At 32.4% G+C, this 20,682-nt stretch overlaps 1 protein-coding gene across 6 annotated transcripts; it reads right to left on the bottom strand.

Moving 5' to 3' along the window:
• Positions 1-712: 712 nt before the first annotated feature.
• On the bottom strand, positions 713-14,735 carry LOC112741665 (uncharacterized). Of its 6 annotated transcripts, none has more exons than XM_025790722.3 (25): positions 14,345-14,733; positions 13,939-14,038; positions 11,508-11,875; positions 11,038-11,192; positions 10,673-10,909; positions 9,642-9,751; positions 9,459-9,536; positions 9,255-9,355; positions 8,600-8,694; positions 8,408-8,523; positions 7,862-7,965; positions 7,702-7,779; positions 7,463-7,541; positions 7,144-7,312; positions 6,733-6,803; positions 5,955-6,035; positions 5,800-5,870; positions 5,478-5,574; positions 5,337-5,396; positions 4,658-4,712; positions 4,134-4,534; positions 2,232-4,052; positions 1,424-1,999; positions 1,276-1,334; positions 713-1,188 (listed from the first exon to the last, which is right to left on the bottom strand). In XM_025790722.3, exons 3-25 carry the CDS (start codon positions 11,849-11,851, stop codon positions 993-995), a joined length of 5,154 nt encoding a protein of 1,717 aa, XP_025646507.1. In that variant the 5' UTR covers positions 11,852-11,875; positions 13,939-14,038; positions 14,345-14,733; the 3' UTR covers positions 713-992. The 6 variants fall into 6 exon arrangements, with proteins under 6 accessions (XP_025646507.1, XP_072069935.1, XP_025646504.1 ...); XM_072213834.1 differs by having other exon boundaries at positions 11,059-11,192; positions 14,345-14,730; XM_025790719.3 differs by having other exon boundaries at positions 11,508-11,855; positions 14,345-14,730.
• Between the last annotated feature and the right edge of the window lie 5,947 nt (positions 14,736-20,682).

Raw genomic sequence — 20,682 nt, 5'->3', positions numbered from 1 at the left:
ACTTCTAGCGACATAATTAACATTCTTTTTTTCATTTTTACCTCTTAATATTACCATAAATAATTCAACTTGAAGTTAGATCATGAATTTTATCTGACAGCTATATAAGTGTTTGTCTTACATTGCTTTATCTTTAATTTTAGAGAAAAGGACAAATAGGTCCTGACCTTTTGTCCCGCGGACATTTTCGTCCCTGACCATTGAAAAATACTTTTAAGTCCCTGACCTTCACAAAACTTGGACGGATCAGTCCCTGACGGAGGCATTTGGACGGAGGGACTGATCCGTTCAAATTTTGTGAAGGTCAGGGATTTAAAAGTATTTTTTAATGGTCAGGGACGAAAATGTCCGCGGGACAAAAGATCAGAGACCTATTTGTCCTTTTCTCTTAATTTTAAGCTCTCTTTTTTTGTATAAGAAATCTTATCACTTTTTTTAAATATCTTTGGTTCAATATACCTATCATTCTTTCATTTCAATGCAATATTTACTAATTACTACCCTCCAAGGAAAGTTAACACAATAAACAATAAAATATTTGAATTAGAAACTATTTATTAAATAAAAATATTTAATCAATTTGTGATTTTAATTTTCAATTAGTGTTCAAATGACAAATGCACATTCCTCGAAGTTGAATACATGCCATTTTAGAAGTCAAAATTATCAAAAGAGAAGCAGGGTTAGTAATTAGCTCAATCAGACAGCAGGATTAGAATCTGAATGTGAACTTTGCATTTGCTATCAAATGAGTATCTCTATACAATGTTGAATGTAGCTGCAGAAATTTTCCACAGCAAAATGCTACTATATCCCGATATTCTTTCCTATCACTAAACTCAGCAGCAAGTTCATTAAACAATAAAGAAACTAATCCAAATGGAGAACAAACGGGGGGGAAAATATCTACAAAAAATTTAGCCTAAAAAATTAAATAGTTAAGGCCCCTTTGGCCTTAAAATTGCGCTATGTGCCTAGAAAGAAGCTAAGAGCTATAAAGATAAAAATGTTTTCGTGAACCATTCTGAAAGGCGTTTGATTTTTGTTGACATCCCCGCATCTTTTTCAAAATATGCAGCTGCATTTGAAAGCAGAATTGTCACATCATGTTTCAGTGCCTCCAATCTTCGGTAATAATTGTTCTCTAACCTTGACTCTATCAAATCAAGAGACAGTGGAACAGGGAATCTGCAAATTTACAAGAAATCTTCAAGTAAATGTTGATAGTGATACACATTACATAGTGCAACTTCAAAAAGGCTATAGATCGAATACCTGTTCAAAAATTTTAACTTGGATGAAATTTTCTGCAATTCATGAACTCCATAACGATCCTGGATATTGGTGACAAAAGGTAAGTATGTACATTGTTTTTGCCTGCAAAGACAAAAGTCAAAAATGGCAGGGATTTTTAAGATGATACCTGAACTTTATTTCCCGACTCCTGTAATTTGGTGAGTGCAGTTAACAGCTTGTTTCTTACTTCATCATCAATATGAGGCTGTTCCCATTGAGTATCAGCATCAAAAAGCTCCCAAGGACTGTGTAAATGTGTTTCTGTAAGATCATTCTTGTACCGAATAGTATATCTCTCCCATGGACTGTCTGGAAATTCAGAAGATTTGGCTTTTTCACACATAATTCGACCTTCCCACCAACTTCCATCGGACTCGCTGTCATCTTTCCACCAAACCCTGCATTTATCCCTGCGCGTCCAATTTCTTTGCATAGCAGCATCAAACCTGGTTCTTTCAACCAGAAAATCTGGGAAGCCAGTCACATCTGGTAAATTCAATTTAAAAGATTTGCCGAAAACACTAGAATCAGGATCAACAAACTGAAGGATCATTTTGCAGCATCCATCACCAGAACCCGAATCATGAGCATAGTCAAGGCTTTGAACTATACAATATTCTACAGCTCTTATATTTTCCTTAATCGACATCCAAGGTCCTGCTTCCTTTTTGCGACTATAATTAGCTATGTATTCCTGGTGCCCCTGAAAAATGGATATTTTCGAAGGAAAACATATTGTAAGAGACATACAAAACTAATATAACACCTAGAAAAACCATCATCCATCTCGTTGATGATATTTCTTAAGAAAGATATTACACCTATAAAAGCAATAATACTTAAACCATAAACCTAAGATAAACCAATAAAAAGATAAAATAAAATAAACCACACACGCAAAACTATAAAATGTAATAGGTAATGTTATGACTAACCTGCCTCAAATATACAACCTCATCTCCCTGTTGTGGAATAAATCTACAACCTTCTTCCTGAGTTGATAACAGCAACCACGATCCTTTATTAGCTGATTGTAGTGATTTTTTTCTATTTACAGGACTAGTTTCATGAGTTTCATGAATATTGTAACTAGATCTCCGGCTCCTGGTGGACCTTATACCAACGGTCGATTTTGAACTAGAACCTCTTTCTTCTTCTGTAAACTTTACTCCATTGGTCTGCATGTTATGTTGACTTCTACCAACACCATCTTCATGCCCATTTTCCACTTTGAGATGATTCCCCTTGTCATTTGGGTCAGATGTGATTGGCTCCAGCTCTATTGATCCATTGTCACGAACATCCTTATTTGTGCCATTACTGAAACCCACTGATGTATTGAAATTACTATTGCTTCCATTAGAAGTGGATTCTCCTAAAGCACCACCATTAGATGAATTATTAGATGCCCTATTTGATCTTGATCTTTTGTAAACGGCTTTGAACATTTTATCTCTTCGGGGATGTGGCTCTAGTGGACCATTTGAAGTACAATGTTGTGTACCTTGAGCATCTATTTCTTGTGATCCATTTTCTCCCTGATTGGGTATTACTACCTTGCTGTTGTCATCATTCTCAGTAACAATCATACACTGTTCATTGCTGGCATGATTGCTACATGCACTATTCTTTAGCACTGGAGATTTTGTTCCATGCTTGGATGAACATTCAGGATCTCTTGAACCTCTTTTTGACCTTAACTTTGTTAATACGGAAGGGAAACTGCTATTTGGTTCAGGCAGTTGCTCAGCACCACTATTGCTAACAAATGCAGTACCTGTATTATCAGGAATCAGGGCTGACACTAGTGATTCCTCTTTATTCCTGTGATCTCTGGTAGTTGTGAGCTCTTCCTCATTCTCACCATTCTCAAAAGGGTTAAAAGGATGAGTAGTACAATCACCATTGTCATTGATATCTGCTAGACTGTCTACCATATTTTCATCATTTTTGGTTTCTGAAGGAGGGGTCAATGGACTAAATTCCTTCTCCTCTTTTTCTGTTTCAATGAGATGATTACTAAACTTCAGAGAGTCAGGATTTGCATTTGATGCTGCAGCTTCTCCCACTCTCAGGGGTTTGGAAGAACGAGGCCTAACCACTCCCCATCTAATTTTCTCCAGCAAGTCTACACGGTCTACTTCAATATTCAACCGATGTGATCCTTCAATTGTATGGTAACTTCCACTGCCAGAATAACCTTCATCCATACAACTATTCTTATTAAAATTATGAGCTTCCTGTGCAGATTTTGATGACGACCCAACCAACTCAGCTTGGTTGTCAAATCCATGAGTATGTTTCGATGAATCACGAATTGGCAACTTGAGAACCAATCTCCTTCTGTTCCCTGCAACTGCATCAGTCTCCGTTAACCCATGAGATTTCATGTCCTCCGATTCATATGTTGATACTTCTTTTCCTTTTGAAGATTTCAGTTGATCATTCTGTGCAGCTCTATCAGATTCATCACTGTCCATGTTAGAATCTTGCAGTGTTGATTCACTATCTGAAAAATCACCAACCAAACTATCATCTTCTCCATCTGTTGGTGTACCAGTAATTTTAGAAAATAAGTGTAGAGCATTGCGTGCAGCAGCTCTTTGAGGTCTGGAAGATTTGGATTTAGAAGTTTTCCTTGATGCTTTTTGGCCACTTTTTCCCTTTCTGCTTCGACTACCAGTTAAATTATTGCCATCAACCTCATCCAAGTTCCTCCTTTTCACACGTCTCCCAGAAGAAGTCATAATCTCGATCTGTAGAAAAGAAAACAGGATAATTCAAATTAGTTACAGAAGTCCTTAGGAGCATGCTGTTTACATTCTCTGTATACTTACTTCAGTCTTCTGTCTTTTTCTTTTTGATCTACGGATACAGTCCATATGAGCATCCTCCCCTTCACTGTTGTCCGTGCTGCACCCTGTATCGCCAGAGCCATTGGAGCTTGAACATTCTTGCTCGCCTCGAGAAGAGAAATCTTCAGTGACATTATATTCTGAATCTGCATCATCACTAAACACTTCAATTTCTGGAGCCCAATCCATAGCATCTATAAACTCCGGAAGGGGTTCTGTAAGCAGATCCAAGTCTGCCAATGGAAGCATATGATAATCTGGGTCCAAACTGAAGTCAGGACCAACAGCAAGCCTTAGCGATGATGGCCGCCACTCAAGGCCTAAAGCTCCTAATCGTCTTTGCTGAAATTCACTCTGATAAGGTTCTGGATAAGGAATCATTGCTGGAAATTTGACAACATATAACAACAATGTATAAGAAGAATAACCGAGGAAAACAGAAACAAAAGAAATACAGTATATATATATATATAAAATCATGGACAGACCCAGGAAGCAGAATTAACCTGAATCACAAAGCAAATCTTGCAGATTTCGTCGATAGGGTACAATCTGAGTTTCCTGATTCAAAATTTAATACCAGTTACAGATAAGAAAATGCGGACTTTATACGACCATAAATAAAACATGAATCAGAAAAAGCATCATAACTTTAGAGAGAGTCATTTTATCAACACTTAAGGATTTCGACAACATAATTGCTTAAATTTATCATATCAGGTGCCAGTGGATGATCCATCATAAAATGTATCATTTAATTTTTCAGGAGTGAATCAAATACAGTTTAACCTTGAGCTTTCTTATATTAATATTCCTACTATTAAAACAAATTAAACCTTACTCTAAGTTAACGATTATGTACCAAAATACTCTTTTTACCTTGCATTACGCTGTTTTAGGTTTTTAAATGCGTTGACAGCTGGTTAGTACCGAACTAACCTACCAATGCATTAAAAATTAAAATGTAGTAGTTTAGCGTCAGTGCAAATAGAAAGGAGTATTTGGGTACATAAATTTTCAATTGGCATAAGTAGAAAAATGCATGGATTAATTCCTAGAAAAAACTTCACCAACAACCTCACTCAAAAAGATAAAGATACACAGCAGTCGCAGCAGAGGTATAAGAAGTTAATGGGATGTTATACAGCCTTCATAATGAAAAAGAAAATTAAGCAATCAACTAACCTGGTCAAGTACATTACCATGGGTGTCTTGAATGAGAGGACGATAATCACCAAGAAAGAACTGTCAATATTGGCCAAGAATATTAGTTCCAAACATTAGCAAAGAGACAGAAAGCATGTAATGGGTTAGAGATATATGTACCTGATCATATTTTGCATCTTTCTGGGACTCACCTTGACCTGTACTTAATATATATAGTTGACCAACATCATCTGAAAGTATTATGGATGTCCCATCCCTATAAAATAAATGTATGATTCAACAAAACATAAACAAACTGATTCAGGTAGTGTACAAATGGATTAATAAAACATCATATACCAACAAAACAAGGCTATAGCTGAAAATAAAAATTATTGGTGTTTATACCATGAGAATAACTTTTGAAAACTATTGAAACCACCAAATATGTCTAGAGAATTTATTGCAAGCTAAATTTCTAAGCTGGCACACTTATACTCACGGAGAAAACTTCCCATCTACCAACTTAAAATGTGACATCTCGTATATCCGGATAGGCATGCCTTCCCATATCTAAAATCATGAAATATCGAAGTCATATAAACAACATAAGAATGCCTAGAAATCTGCAAGATAAAAAAATAACCGGTGACTCACATCCCACACAATAGTTCTTCCATCATATCCAGCACTCATAGCTATCCGAGGATTAAATGGGTGAACATCCAGAACATATGTCTACACACAGAAAAGAACAAAGCATGTCATATCAGACAGATTCTGCAGAAAATAAGCATTCAATATTATCATACTTTTTTCCTTCAGCACTGCAGAAAAATAAAGCATGCAGACAAATGAAAGGCAGTCTAGTTAGCTAATGGTTACACCATATGAATCCAATTGAATGGGACAACTATAGAAAATAATACCCACGTCCCCCCCCCCCCCTCTCTCTCTCTCTCTCTCTCTCTCTCTCTCTCTCTCTCTCTCTCTCTCCCTCCTCTCTCTCCCCACAACCACAATTGTAACACCTACCCATCCACTTTTTTGTTGTCTGATGTAAAAGAAAACAAAATTACTTGAAACAAAGAAATGCAATTCAAAGGAGGACAAGTAATCCCAAAGCTCAGATCATGACCCCCCCCCCCCCTTTTTTTTTCTTTTTTTCACTTCTCTTCTCTCTCTTAAAAAGCCCTGTGCTTTATCATTATAAAGCAAAAAATGATATCTAGTGAATTGCAAAACAAAAAGGTCAACCGTTTGAAACATAATCAAATCAACTTGTAAACTTTGAAACAAAAACGGAGAAACACAACAATAAGTATCAGATGTCATGCATATAATTGTCGTAACAAGCCTATAAACCACAACTGCTATGTCTTCTGACAGTGAAAAAATGGTATTTAAAGCAAAAACCAAGAAAGTGAATACTCACAGAATCAGTATGTCCAGTCAACGAGTGTACTAAGCTGCCATCAGAAGCATTCCAAACACATATTCTGCAATCTGCAAAAAGGTTTAGCAGTCAGATATAGTAGTCGCGACCAAATGATGAAATAGGATTGCATGATCACAATGCATGCATGATTGTGGTGTGCAAAAAAAAACTATTTATAGCAGTTGCATTATCATATAACTTTCTTTGCTAATTTAGATATGATTTTTATTCCTATTTCAGTTAATTGCTTACAAGAAAACTAAATCTCCCACAATAACTTATACATGAACATTAAATAAGGTATGACAATGAGACAAAATAAAAAGCAGAAAAACGGTGAAAAAGGAAAGCCAAGAGAGAAGGGAAAGAGGGGAGCACTACAGGAGAGACAAAAACAAACGAACTCACCCATAATAGCTGCAAGGACAAAGCGGTTATCTAGGCTCCAAACAATCATATTTACACCACGTGGAGTGGGTAGAGTTCTCTGACGAGGACCACCTCTCTGAGGTTGAGGAGGCATAGGTGGAGGTGGAACTCTCAGATGATATGCCCGAGTCCAGCGACCACTTTTCCCCTAAATGGAAAAAATTTGAAAAGCTAGAATGTAGTCAACTAATCTTTGGTAATTTGGGTAACAAAGTAGCCACAACTCTCACTTTCTTTCATAAAAAGAGGAAAAAGAAAGAAAGCAACCATAGAAGAAATTACATTTGATGAATCTTACATGTGACCTGCGTGATTTGGGAATCCATATAATAGCACTCCCATCACGAGAGCAGGTAACAATATTGTCATGATTCAACCTGGAATAAAAGCCGACTAGATTATTAGATGGCAAAAGCATCGAGAACTGGGCAGAAGGCATTTTTAGCTGGAAGAAAGCAGAGGAGAGGAGAGGGCCAATCTAGGAGTCAGAACATTCAAAACACTAGTTCCCGAAGATATATATACACACCCACCCACCATGAATTCTTAAATTTGGGAAGATTTTCCTCTTTCCAAGTTTCTGATGTGGAAAACCGAGATGCTACTGCACATCCACTGCAAAACATGAAGCAAAGGGCATAAGCACGCAAAAATTTCATCTATCAACCAGTATATCAGATACTGGAGCAATACAAACCTAAATTGCACATAGTTTACATCATTTTCATGCCCAGATAACACATCTATCTCGTGATTTGGCTGTTCAGTATCATCCACACTTGGTTTACAAGCATTCCAGACCTGTAAAACCTTGAAGTTAGATAAGAAATTGTGAAGCTGAAAATCCATTTCAATAAATACATGATTGGTTTAATTAAAGGAAACCTAAAGCCACCCCCCCCCCTCCTCTTTTTTTTTTTCTATGGGTTCTTTTCTTCCTTTCTCTTCCTCTGCCTCTGTGAGCATTAAACATCTTGATTGTAAACTTCTCTGAATGCTACTTAACATGCAAAGCTAAACACTCATTTAGATGCTAGCACTTAACAATATGTCAGAGATAGTTGGGTACTCTTATAAATGGAAAACGAGTTATTTCTACAGTAAATTTTAGTTTTGAGGCTGTTTTGTTAGCATATGATGACCATTAAAGCCTATACACTATGGCATTCAAATATATGATAGAGGAAATAAGAGATATTTTCATATTCAGACATGTATGATGTATGTATCAAGAGATATGTACCCTAGCAAGATTATCAGAGCTACCAGTGACAAAGACAGTCCCATTAGCATTAAAGGCGCAGCAAAAGATCTGATGGCTATGTGGCAAGGTACTAGAAGACGAAACACCATTCCTCCCTGAATAAGGTATTCCATGTTAGTTCTTCTCACAAAAAAGAAATTACTCAATCAATTCACAAAAGAATCAACTAACCAATTACAGAATCAGAAGGCCTCGGAACATATATTCTTGGACTTGACTGAGTGTACCTTGCATCCCATATCCTACAAGTTCCATCATCAGAGGAACTGCAAAATATACAAGACACAATATTAACTTGGGAGAGAAAGCTTGCAATTCTTAAGGTAAGGATAATACATGCAAAAGCAAATCAGGTCAGACCATTAAATGCATACAAAAATCTGTAGGCTGAAGTTGAAAATAACATTTTCAATGTCATGATAAAATAGCATCAATAGGAAGAAATCAGGACCGTTTAATAGATTGATCCTTTAAAATCCAACTCACACAGATTATCTCCCCTAAACTATTATATTCACGATAAAAAGATAAATTTATACTGAAGATAACCCCCTAATGTTTATAAACTATTATATTCCGGGCCTAAAGTAAATGGATAAGATGGATTAATCATCAAGAGTCAGACAAAATCAAAATAGAGAAACGGTAACAAAATGGCTAAACTCTATGGGCAATTGTGTGTCTCATGGTACCACGGGACTACTTAAGTATCTCATAATTAGATTGGTAACCTCAAATTTACTGTGCATTTTATGATTAGCATCCACATCACAGGCATATGACTATATTACAAACTTCTTTGTTTTCTTTATTATAACAAACTTACGATAAAAGATGGTACACAGTTCTTGGACTAAATGCTATTGCAGTAACAGCTCCAGTATGTCCCCGCAAAACTGATATTGGTAAGCCATCTGGCAAGCGCCACTATGAGAATAAAATAGTCAAACATAAAGTGCATACAGAAAGCACAGGGACAATGGAGAAGGAAAACAAAATGATACAACTGAATAAGTCACATGGAGCTTACAACTCGAATGATACAGTCATTCGATGATGATGCAACTAAAGCATTGTTTGAACTCACAGCCAGGTCAGTGATATCACCCTATCAAACATAGCATACAGTTCAATCTAAAGGCCAAAGAATATCAAACAAATGAAAATCTAGACAAACAGGAGAAATAAAATTTATTGTACAAAACAAATGCACCTCATGTCCACGGCAACTGGCCAAACAATAGGCAGTTTCCATTGACCAAATTTTTACCAGTCGATCATCTGAGCCCGTGATGACATATCTCCCTGACCGATCTAATATAGCTGTGGCATGTGTTAAAGTAAACTCAGTCGCATGTTCAATAAGCAACTAGCATAATTCAAGAAAGGAGGAGAGAAAAAGGGGGAAGGGGGGTGTGAGGGGGACGAAGATGGTAAGGCCTAGAGCGGTATGAAATCTTCAAATGATACACAAGAGAGTTTAGACCAATTGATGGCTAAAATAGTGGAACTGATAATTTCAGTGTTATGGAGCATCTGATTGGAGCACAAGGCACCTTTAAGGATGCAGCCGCCCCTTAACTGCCATGAGGTAGGATTGTGATTATGGCTTCCTTTTGCTGTTCTAATCTGGCAGTTCCAAGGGATTGATTGTCATTTAATAGAGTATGCGTACAGATTATTATGATAGACTTGCATGCAGAGAATCATTTATCTGCCTAACTAGTCTGACAGCTTGGCAGGTAAAAGACTCTTCTACCCTCACTGTGTAGCTTGCTCAGCAAGCCTTACTCTCCCCCCCCCCCCCAACACAAAAAAGCACTTTTACCGGATTATATCTTTCCGTCTTCGTTGTGGTTAATTGTCTTTGGCATGTTCAAGTGTTTTATTCACCCCTAATTGTGCTTTGTCCCTTGCTCTATAATACAATGTGTATTAATATTATATAATACCTTAGGAGGAGAAAGAGACAATAGAAGGATCAATTATGACATTTTTTTTCCTATATGACATTTCTGACAGTAAGCTATTTCTGCCTCTATCATCTTTTAAATAAGACAGCTACCCATTAAATATATATAATATGGCTTCTCCAACTATGTATCTCTACTCTACTGTAACCCTTAAAGGAAACGAAAAAGAAACAAGGTAAATTCTTATTTCAGGAAAAGTACAGGGACAACAAAGTTACATAAAAATTCTAAACATAAGCTAGATTATTTAGCACTACAAAGAATAACCTACCACAATAGACAGCATTACGGTGTCCTCTTATCCTCTTGATATTTTGCATTTTCTGTACCATTGTAGAAGGCTTTGCAATTGCATAGCAAGCAGCACGTATAGATGGTGCACGATGGTGTCTGGGAAAACCACCCCCAATTTCCCTCAAATTAAGCCCATGAACCTGATTGGCTTTCATATGAGGCCAGCGCATGTGAGGAGGTGGCCGCTTGACTTCATTTATTTTATCATTGTCATCTGTAACAGAGAAAAGTATAATCAGTTAATTCACTAATTAGTTTGAGAATTTCCACAGCACAATGAAGTGTTAATGCTGAAGTTAATAATAATAACAAAAAAAAAAAACACAAATAAATGACACATACAGCTCAGAAGTGAAAACGAACCCTTCCCCAAAAGAGTAGGAACATCAGCTGCATTTGGAGCATTTCCACTACTCATGCGAAGAGATGGGGAGGCTGTATTTAATAACAATTGCTTCAAAAGCTTGACTAAGTGATCCTTTTCAATGTGAGGATACCTGTAGAATAAGTAATTATGAAGTCAACTGTGTTGCAAAGATCATAAAGAAAGTTAACATTTTAAAAAATTGAAAAAAAAATCATTACATACTTATTTGTTCAAAAATTACAGCATAAATGAATAGCAAACAGGTAATCTACCATAAGATATCAATACAACTAACAGTAAGATGAAAAACATGAATGTTAAAATGGGCCAGTGTAGGTGAATTTTGAAGAGTCTAACAGTGAAGACAAATTCGTTTAGAGAGTCAGAAGAGGCTAAAAAATAAAAATAAAAAAATTGAAGAAAAAAAAGGAAAATATCATAATACCTCTCCAACAACTTATCGTAAGTTAAAGAGAATGATAGACCATCATCATCTTCATCAGCACTAGGTGCCCCACTCCTTGAATACCAAGCATGATACCTTCTAGGTAAGAGTTGATGTTCAAGAAGTTCATTCCTGAACTGCATATAAGTTTTATGGCACGGCCCAGCAGAAAGGAAGTGCATCATGAGAAAATAAACTTCTCTAAGGTCAACATCCACATCCATGTCACGATTCTGATTTGCCATCTTAAGCTGAGCTTTTTCAGGCACCTTCTTGGAAATAGTTAAACGTTTCAAATTCACAGAAGGTGCATTACCAGGAGGAACATACTTCTGCAAAGCCATATTCCTGTGAAGCACAGATAGAGCCTAAACTTACAACTCATTATTTTGTGACAAAATAAAAGTGAAAACAAAATGTAAAAGGCAATTAAGGAAATCATTGGAAAGAAGAGCAACAAATAGTTTATAGCCAAGATTCAGATATTGAATTCATTTATTGAGAAAGTATACGGATAAAACAAAAGTATAACTATCATTGCCGATGATTCCCTTGTTCCTACCCAAAAGAATAAAAAAGAGAGAGATAAATCAACCAGTAAATAGTAATTGATAAACTTAAATCTATCTCCACCATCTCACCCTCAAAGACTGCATGAATATTGATTTTCCATCGGAAATAACAACTTGAAGAAAAGATTGAGTAATGAGCATTCAAAACAACCAGCTCCTAATCTTGGATTGACATTCAAACATAATATATAGAGTTTAAAGATTTAAAAATAAAATGGTCCTTTTTTCCAATCAGAGGATAACAGGAATATTTCAAAAATCCAGAGCTGAAATTTGCAAAACTTCAGTGTGTTTGGGAAAGCTCTAAAATCAAAATTATTTATCTGTATAATCATTTTTATGTAATTGATTATATAGAATTAATTTATGTTTGGATACCTTAGCTAAAAAGTAATTTTAAGACAATATGTTTTGTTTAGATTGTCGACGAAAACAAAATTGCTTTTATATAATAAAATCACTAGAGAGGGTATAAAATGATGTTTTATATATTATTTGATACTTGAGGTCAATTTAATAAAGTCCTAAAATATCTGAAATAATGAACTTCTACTTAACATCATAAACTTCAAAAGTTGTTTCTCAGCTATAAGCAGTTGATTATAATCTATTTTAAAATTTTACCCAAACAAGTTTTCTTCCCCAACCCCCACACCCACCCTACCCCAAAAAAAAAAAAAGAAACAGCTTTTTCGAGGGTGAAGAAAAGCTGATTTAGGAAGTTCCCAAGCATGCTCTTTTTCCAAAGAAAAACCAAAATATCATGTCTGGACTATGAAAGACGCACAATAAAAAAAAAAAGAATAATAAACCTTGTCCCAGAAGATTGGATTGGCTACATAGATTAGGCGCTGGCATGATGTTGTGTCTTATTTTTACATTTAGAAATTGATTTAAAAGCTCTACACCACTTTTAATAGTTTTCTCCTACGGTATTTCCAGGTTTCTCTCTATCTTTAGCTACTAGACTACCCACTATTAGATCCACCCTCCATTCTTAGCTACAACAATTTATGATTTGTTACCTCGTTCCTAAAACTGCCAGAAAGTCCTTAAGCCTAACACCTAATTTACTACTTAAAATCAACTATGCCTTCTTTTTTTGTTTTTTTGTTTTTGGTCTTCTTTGGTCCCTGGATAGTGGATATATTTGAGGGTTCCATGACAAGGTCATTATCTGCCATTTCCTAAGGCCATAAGTAACTTAGATGTGTTTGGAACAAGGAACAGAATGGGACAAGATAGTAAGACAGAGATACCAAGACAATGTAATTCTGCATCCCACCGTGACACTCTTAGTCTTTGTCTTAGTGCAACCAAACATATTTGTGTCCTATCCTGTCCCTGTATTTGTCCATGGATACTAACCAAATGCAACCTTAATGACGGAGTGTAAACAATCTCCAAATTCACTATTTCTTTTCTATGAGATGAATCAGCAATCACCTTCACATTATACATCCAATTCAGCATCATCAACCTTCTAATGTACAACATTATCCACTAATATCCAAGTTAACCACAGCAACATCATCCAGTTGCAGAGTGTCCCCTCTAATGTACAACATTTCTGAAATCAAAACCTATTCTCTCTCTTAAAGCAGCAAATAAACTAAAAGGAGAGCATGAAAAGAAGCCCTTTGTTCACATTCTACAACCAACTCAAACAAAATAAGAGATAATGTGTATACAAGTTGTAAGATGCATTAATTTAACCATCAAACCCATGAATTCTTCCTCAAGATTTTCATATCATTATTGACACCAAAACAAATTCATATTCTCCATTGAATACAGTCACTCAATTTCACAACATTCATCAATCAGAAAAATCCACAAGGGCAGAGAGTAGACTAAACCTCATGAATGAGTAACAGATTCAACCACAGAAGCAGCCTCCACGGCTACAAAACTCTCCTCTAGACCTCTGACCCACCATAGAACGCATCACACATTCCTCTGCACCATTCAAAACAATCACTAACAGGAAAACAAAAAAGATTATGAAACCCTAAATTCAATGTGCCAAAAATTAACCAGAAACAGAACACACAACAAACACATCCACAGAGTAAAACCAATCAAGCAAAACAATATCAAACACATGAACCAAAGGAAAGCACGAACTCCTGAAAATTTGAACAAAGTAAAATGAAAATTCAAATTCAAAATATGAGAACAAATAAATATTGTTTAATTTGACCTAGTGGCATGAATGGAATTGACTTTCCATAAGGATAAACAAGGTTTAGTTGTTTATTGTACCGTTCTTGTGGATTGAAATTCAATACACAGAGAGAAAGAGAGCAATGGTGGCCTGTGGAAGTTGGAAATTGCGGGTTTAGGAGAATGGCTTCAAAGCATCGAGTGCGAATCACGCGCCGTAATGCGATTTTAGATTCGTGGAGGCTGCTCGGTGCTCTGTGCCCTCTCTCTCTCTCTTTGGCTCTTCAGTAAATAAATAAACAAATATATTTAAAAAAAAAATTAATTGGAGAGGGAGGCATAGAACGGAGAAACGAAAAGAGAGAACGAAGAAAAGGATTGGACGAAACGAATCGTTTTGATCCTTTTCGCTCCCACTAAATACACTATACCCCGGGGTCCCCAGCAGCCACAATATAATGGGGTTTTTATATTTTGCTCTTGCCACCGTGAAAGATGATAAATTTATGAATTAAATATATAATTTTTTCTTAAGGCGGTTTACCACGCGCTAGTGGCTTCGTGCAATCTAAACTTTTAACAAAGAAATCAGTAGAATTTTTAATTTATTGAAATTTGTTATTATTTTAATATTGTTAAATTTCACACTTTCTTGACATGTGATATATGATTTAAGTTAATTAGTTCTGATAATTTTTATTAAAACAGATAGATTTATAATTTAATCTATTTTATGAATTCATGTTTTATACTTTTAATTTACTACTTTATTTTTATATAAACTTTTGATTTTAACAACTTTATATATACAATTATAAGATAATTTTTTATATGCATAATTACTTCATTAGAAATTCTTTTCTGCTATTGAGCCTCTTGACATATTATAATCAATTCAGATTTTGGAGTATCAATTTAAATATAGAAACTAAAAATATAAAATGGAAAATTTATTTGAAAGAAAAGTTAATTATTAATTTGGTACTCAAAATATTCAGGCACCGACAAAAAGATCCTTAAAAAGTATTATGGTTAAAACAGTTCTTGAATGATTTTAAAAATACAAGAAAAATAATCAATAAATATTATATTTTTTACAAGTGACAACAAAATTACAAATTTTATAAACGACTTATCCATTTTATTTAAATTTTTGTGCCAACATTTGAATAAATATTTAAAACGTATACAAAAAAATTGGTAGCAAAATTTGATCTCGAATTTTTTTTTTAGTTTTCAAAAATAAATTAGTCATTTGCAATAAAAAAATTTAAAAAAATTTACTTGATGGAAAATTACAATAAAAAAATTTTATTTTTTTAATGATATTTACAAAAAGTTACATCAAAATATAATCTTTAAAAAATTTTTATATTATATATTTAATATCTAGTCTTTTTATCATATTTTTAAATTTTTCGAAAATTTATTTGTTATTAATACTTTTTAAGATTATTTTGGTCAATAATATAAAATTTTTGGATATTATTTGAATAATTTATTCTTTGAAGGAATAAAAAGAAGAAAAATATATATCTTTTCTTAAATAAAAAAATAATATATTCAAAGTTTTCCACTATTTTACAAATAATTTTTTGTTTTTTGTTTTTTTAATTTAATCACTTTCCTCCCTTTGAAGAGACAGTGTTATCACTGGCATGTATAGTCTCCTGCACTCACACCGGTATGCAAGTACAAATTTTCGTTTCCTAATTCAGCAAAGAGAAAATATATGGTCCATGATTTTTTTTGTGAGATTTGAGAAAATTAGGTAAAACGTAATAATGAAGATTGACTTGCGTTTTGGACTATCTTTACAAATTCAGTTAATAACTAACTCAAAAAAGTATTCCAACCTCCAAAAGTGAAGGAGAAGAAATCGTTAAAATGCTCGCGTGATAGAATAACATTATTAAAGTCATATTATATGTAAAACTTATATATATATATTTTATTTTTGTGAGTGTGTAGAATTTACACTATTGTAAGTTTCTTTCCGGGTTTGACTATCGTTTCAAGAAATATATATAAATATTTATAGAAATATAATATGTTACTATTTATTTAAAGTTTTAAAATATAATTCTTAGGAATAAGTAGAATAATTTCTTCCCATTCAAAAGGTATATATTTGATATTTTCATCTCAAGGGAATAAAAATTTAAAGATGAAATTACTAGTATATTTTTTTAATTGTTTTTTTTTTTTTGTCAAATATTGGGACTAATTTTAAATTTTAAATATTCTAAAAAATAAGGTAAAGTACTTAAATAAATCAAATACAGTCAAATATTATCTATATCACCCAATTTAAAAAATAATACGTGTATCTCCTAGAGAAATTCTTTATATAAATCGAATTAGAGTAATTCAGCTGAGCATATTTATGCATTTTTGGTGTGTGTTTTCTAATAAATCGATGGAGCTTAATTCGATTTACCTGGTGAAGACCAACATGCATAAATCGAATTAGATTAGGCAATGCGTTTATGTTGGTTGATTCCATAAAAATTCATATTTATTTCAAGTTATTTCAAATATTTATTTTTTTATCATTCTTTTTTTTTTTTTACCAAAGATATGAGACTCGAACCCGCAACCTCTTAATTGAGTATGGCGACTTCTTAATTGAGTATGGGGAGTCTATGCCATTTGAGCTATAACTCATTGGCTATTTTTTTTATCATTCTTAGTACTTTTTTTATTAAATTTTTTATTATAATTTTATTATAATATAAATTATTAATCTTATTAAAAAGTACAAAATAAATAAAAAACTGATCATATACATAACAATAAAATCATAAGTAATTAACTAATTTTACGATCCAAAATAATACTAAATAAAAGAATACTGAGAGTACTCGAAAAATTATAAAATATTTTATATTTGATATTATAAAATATTTATCATGGTAATTTTTGTGCACTGTTTATTATTTTAATTTTTTATAATATGTATTAATGTTTTTGTTAAAAATAATAAATTAAATAAAAAATTAACCATAAATAATAATAAAAGCATAACTAGTAAAAAGTTAGAATCCAAAACAGTAATAATTTTATCGAGAGTACTTAAAAAATACTAAAATATGTTATTTTTAATTTAATAAATAAATATTAATTTTTATTATAAAAGTACTTAAAAGTTATCAATTTTTATATATTATTTTTAATTTAATAAACAAATTTTAATTTTATTATAATAATAAAAAATTATAACATATTATAATTAAATACTATAAAAATACTATCTAAAAAATATACTAAAAAATAATAAAAAAGATTAAATATACTTAAAAAATCACATTATAATTTAATATTATATTTTTTTAATAATTAACTAATTTGGAGCCCGTCACATTTGCTCCCAACTAAATCAAATTAGTCAGCCTCCATTTATATATGTTACTAAAGCTCTAGTAAATCTGTCTAACCTATTTATGCAAGTTGGTCTCTAATAAAGTAAATTATATGGAGCAGTATAACTCAAAATTGACTAATTCGATTTATTAAAATCAAAATCTCCCCTAGTAAATCTAAGCAGCTTAATTCAAATTACTATCAGAATTTGTAATTTAAATTACTCTGATTCGATTTATATAAAAAAATCTTTTTAGAAGATGCACATCATCTTTTGATTTAGATGATACAAGTAATATTTGACTGCATTTGATTTATCTAAGTACTTTATCCTAAAAAAATATATATGATAAAACAAGTTTATCCTAATTTATTATCGAAACTATTAAAAATAATTCTTAAACATTAATGGCACTAAATAAACAAATTTTGTTATAATACCTGAATATGATATTGCTAGCTAGGCATAATATGTCTGAGAATATAACATATTTTTTTAGAATAATTTTGTTAGGTAAATAAGGGATGCAGCCAACTGCAATCGATTAGTATTTTATTTTAATTTTCTCTTTAAGAAAATATAAATTTAAATTATCACGAGAAATATTTAAAAATTTAATAAAAAATATTTAAAATTTAAAAAAAATCTAAATTCAAATGATAATAAATATCTAAAATTATTATAAAAAAATATCAAAAACTATTTAAAAAACTATTTTAAAATTTATAATTAAGAAAAATATTCAAAACGTAATAAAAAATATCTAAAAACTAATAAAAATAGGATATCCAAAAAATTAAAAAAAGAACATTTGAACTTTTTTTTTATTTTCTCTTTGGAGAGAACATAAATTCAAATTAGCATGAGAAATATCTAAAAACCTAATAAAAAGAAATATTTAATGGGAAAGTATAGAGAGCCAATAGAATATTTGTACAATGTGTACAATGGAGGTTTAAGGAGTATTAGAGATATAACTACTAGTGTTACCTTTTTTTATCAGTGTAAGCTTTTGGGATGAGTGGTATCATGACATGGTATTAGAGTTCTAGATTCGAAAGGTCAATAGTTCGATCTTTGGTGAACCCTAAAATTAAGAATATCCAAAAAGAATATCCAAAATTATTTTAAAATTTTATAATAAAAAAAATCTAAAACATATATAAAGAAAAATTCAAAATCTAACAAAAAAAATTAGGAAAAAAATCTAAAAATTAAGAAAATGTACGTTTATGCTGTGATAAGAATGGAATGAATCTCCATTTATAATTTGGGCAGCTAATCTTTTTCCTATCAAAGGAATTACTTTTTAAAACAAATTTAAAATTAATGAAAAGTTGAAAACAAAGGCTTGTCACCTGTATAAATAGGAGAAATCACCCTTGAAACAACACACAACAATAAAATAATTCTCTCTCTCGTTATGTTATAACTATTCTAAATACTCCTCTCTTTCACTCTTTATATATAATATTAGTAAATATATTAATCATCTTTATTATATGAAATAGTAATTGTGGTGAATATCATTATCTAATTATATTTCTCAATCTATTACCTCTTTCTTATTTATTTATTTTTATTTATTTTACAACACGTTATCAGCACGAGACTCTGATCAATTTTTAATAAGACTCAGGTAACAAATTTTCATTATGTTGAAGCTCTCTCATCTTACATTTAAGGCTCTTGATATATCTGGAAATAACTATTTATTATGGATACTAGATGCTGAAATCCATCTTGATTCAATGAATTTTGGAGATACCATTAAGGCTGAAAATAATACATCCCATATGAATAAAGCTAAAGCCATGATCTTTCTTCATCGTCATCTTGACGAATGATTGAAAAATGAATATCTCACATTAAAAGATCCTGCAGATCTGTGGAAAGACCTTGAAAAAAGGTATAATCATTAAAAGACGGTGATACTTCCTCAAACCCGATATGAATTGACGCATTTGCGTCTATAGGATTTTAAATCCATAAATGAATATAATTCAGCAATGTTTCGAATCAACTCACGAATGAAATTATGTGGAGAAAAGATAACTGATAATGATATATTAGAGAAAACTTTCTCGAATGTGCTCATTCAACAGCAGTATCAGAAAAAGGGATTTAAAAAATATTTTGAGTTAATTTCTTGCCTTCTTGTTGCTGAACGCAACAATGAGTTGCTTTTAAAAAAATCATGAAGCGCGCCCAACTGGCGCCGCCCCATTTCCTGAAGCAAGTGCGACAAATCATTACCCTAGAAGAGGTAAATGACAAGGTTTTAGTAGCAAGAAAAATTATGGAAGGAAGAAGAATTATGTTCACAAGAAAGGATCTCACCAGAAGTGGGATAAAAAAAGAAATAATGGGTAAAATAAATCAACAGAGGATAAATATTTCCGTTGTGGTGGAAAGGGCCATTGGTCGCGTACCTGTCGTACGCCAAGGCACCTAGTCGATCTTTATCAAGCATCTTTGATAAAAGATGGCCTAGGAAAGGAAACAAATTTTGTTTCAAATGATATTAAAAATTACACCACTCATTATGATGTATCTGATTTCTTTGAGGATCCTGAAGAAAATATTGGTCATTTCATCAATGACGGAATAGTTTAATATGTAGGATTGTTAAGTATTCATGTAAATAAATAATATAAGAAACTTCTTGTTAAGTTTTATTTTCTATGCATCTGAATTTCAAGTATAATATATATAAATAATGTTTGATAAAATATTCATGAATTTCAAAATTACTGAAAGTGTCAAGATAATAACAATAAAATTTTTAGTATATACTATACTTTTTAGAAAAATATTTTCAATCAAGAAAATAATTTTACTGTGCAAATATTTCTACTCATTTTATTAATATTTGTCTTTGAAGAAAAAGGCAAGGATATATAATGAAGATGTATGCCTTGCGGATAGTGCAAGTTTGCACACCATTCTAAAAAGTGATATATATTTTACCCATCTTGTGCCAAAAGAAGAATATGTTAATACTATTATTGGCTCAGGCAATATGATAGAAGACTCCGAAAAAGCTATAATTTTGTTTCTCGGAGGAACAAAA

This window comes from Arachis hypogaea, chromosome 14, assembly GCF_003086295.3.
Source record: "Arachis hypogaea cultivar Tifrunner chromosome 14, arahy.Tifrunner.gnm2.J5K5, whole genome shotgun sequence".
Classification (NCBI taxonomy): Eukaryota; Viridiplantae; Streptophyta; class Magnoliopsida; order Fabales; family Fabaceae; genus Arachis; species Arachis hypogaea.
Note: the sequence above shows the minus strand (reverse complement) of the source record. Positions and strands in the feature narration are given on the sequence as shown.

Bases quoted from the DNA above. Each gene is read 5' to 3' on its own strand.
- LOC112741665 (XM_025790719.3), bottom strand. The intron at 7,313-7,462 runs GTAAGATTCATC...TTTTCCATTTAG, and splicing joins CCAAATCACGCAGGTCACAT to GGGAAAAGTGGTCGCTGGAC. The intron at 6,036-6,732 runs GTGAGTATTCAC...TTCTGTGTGTAG, and splicing joins TGACTGGACATACTGATTCT to ACATATGTTCTGGATGTTCA.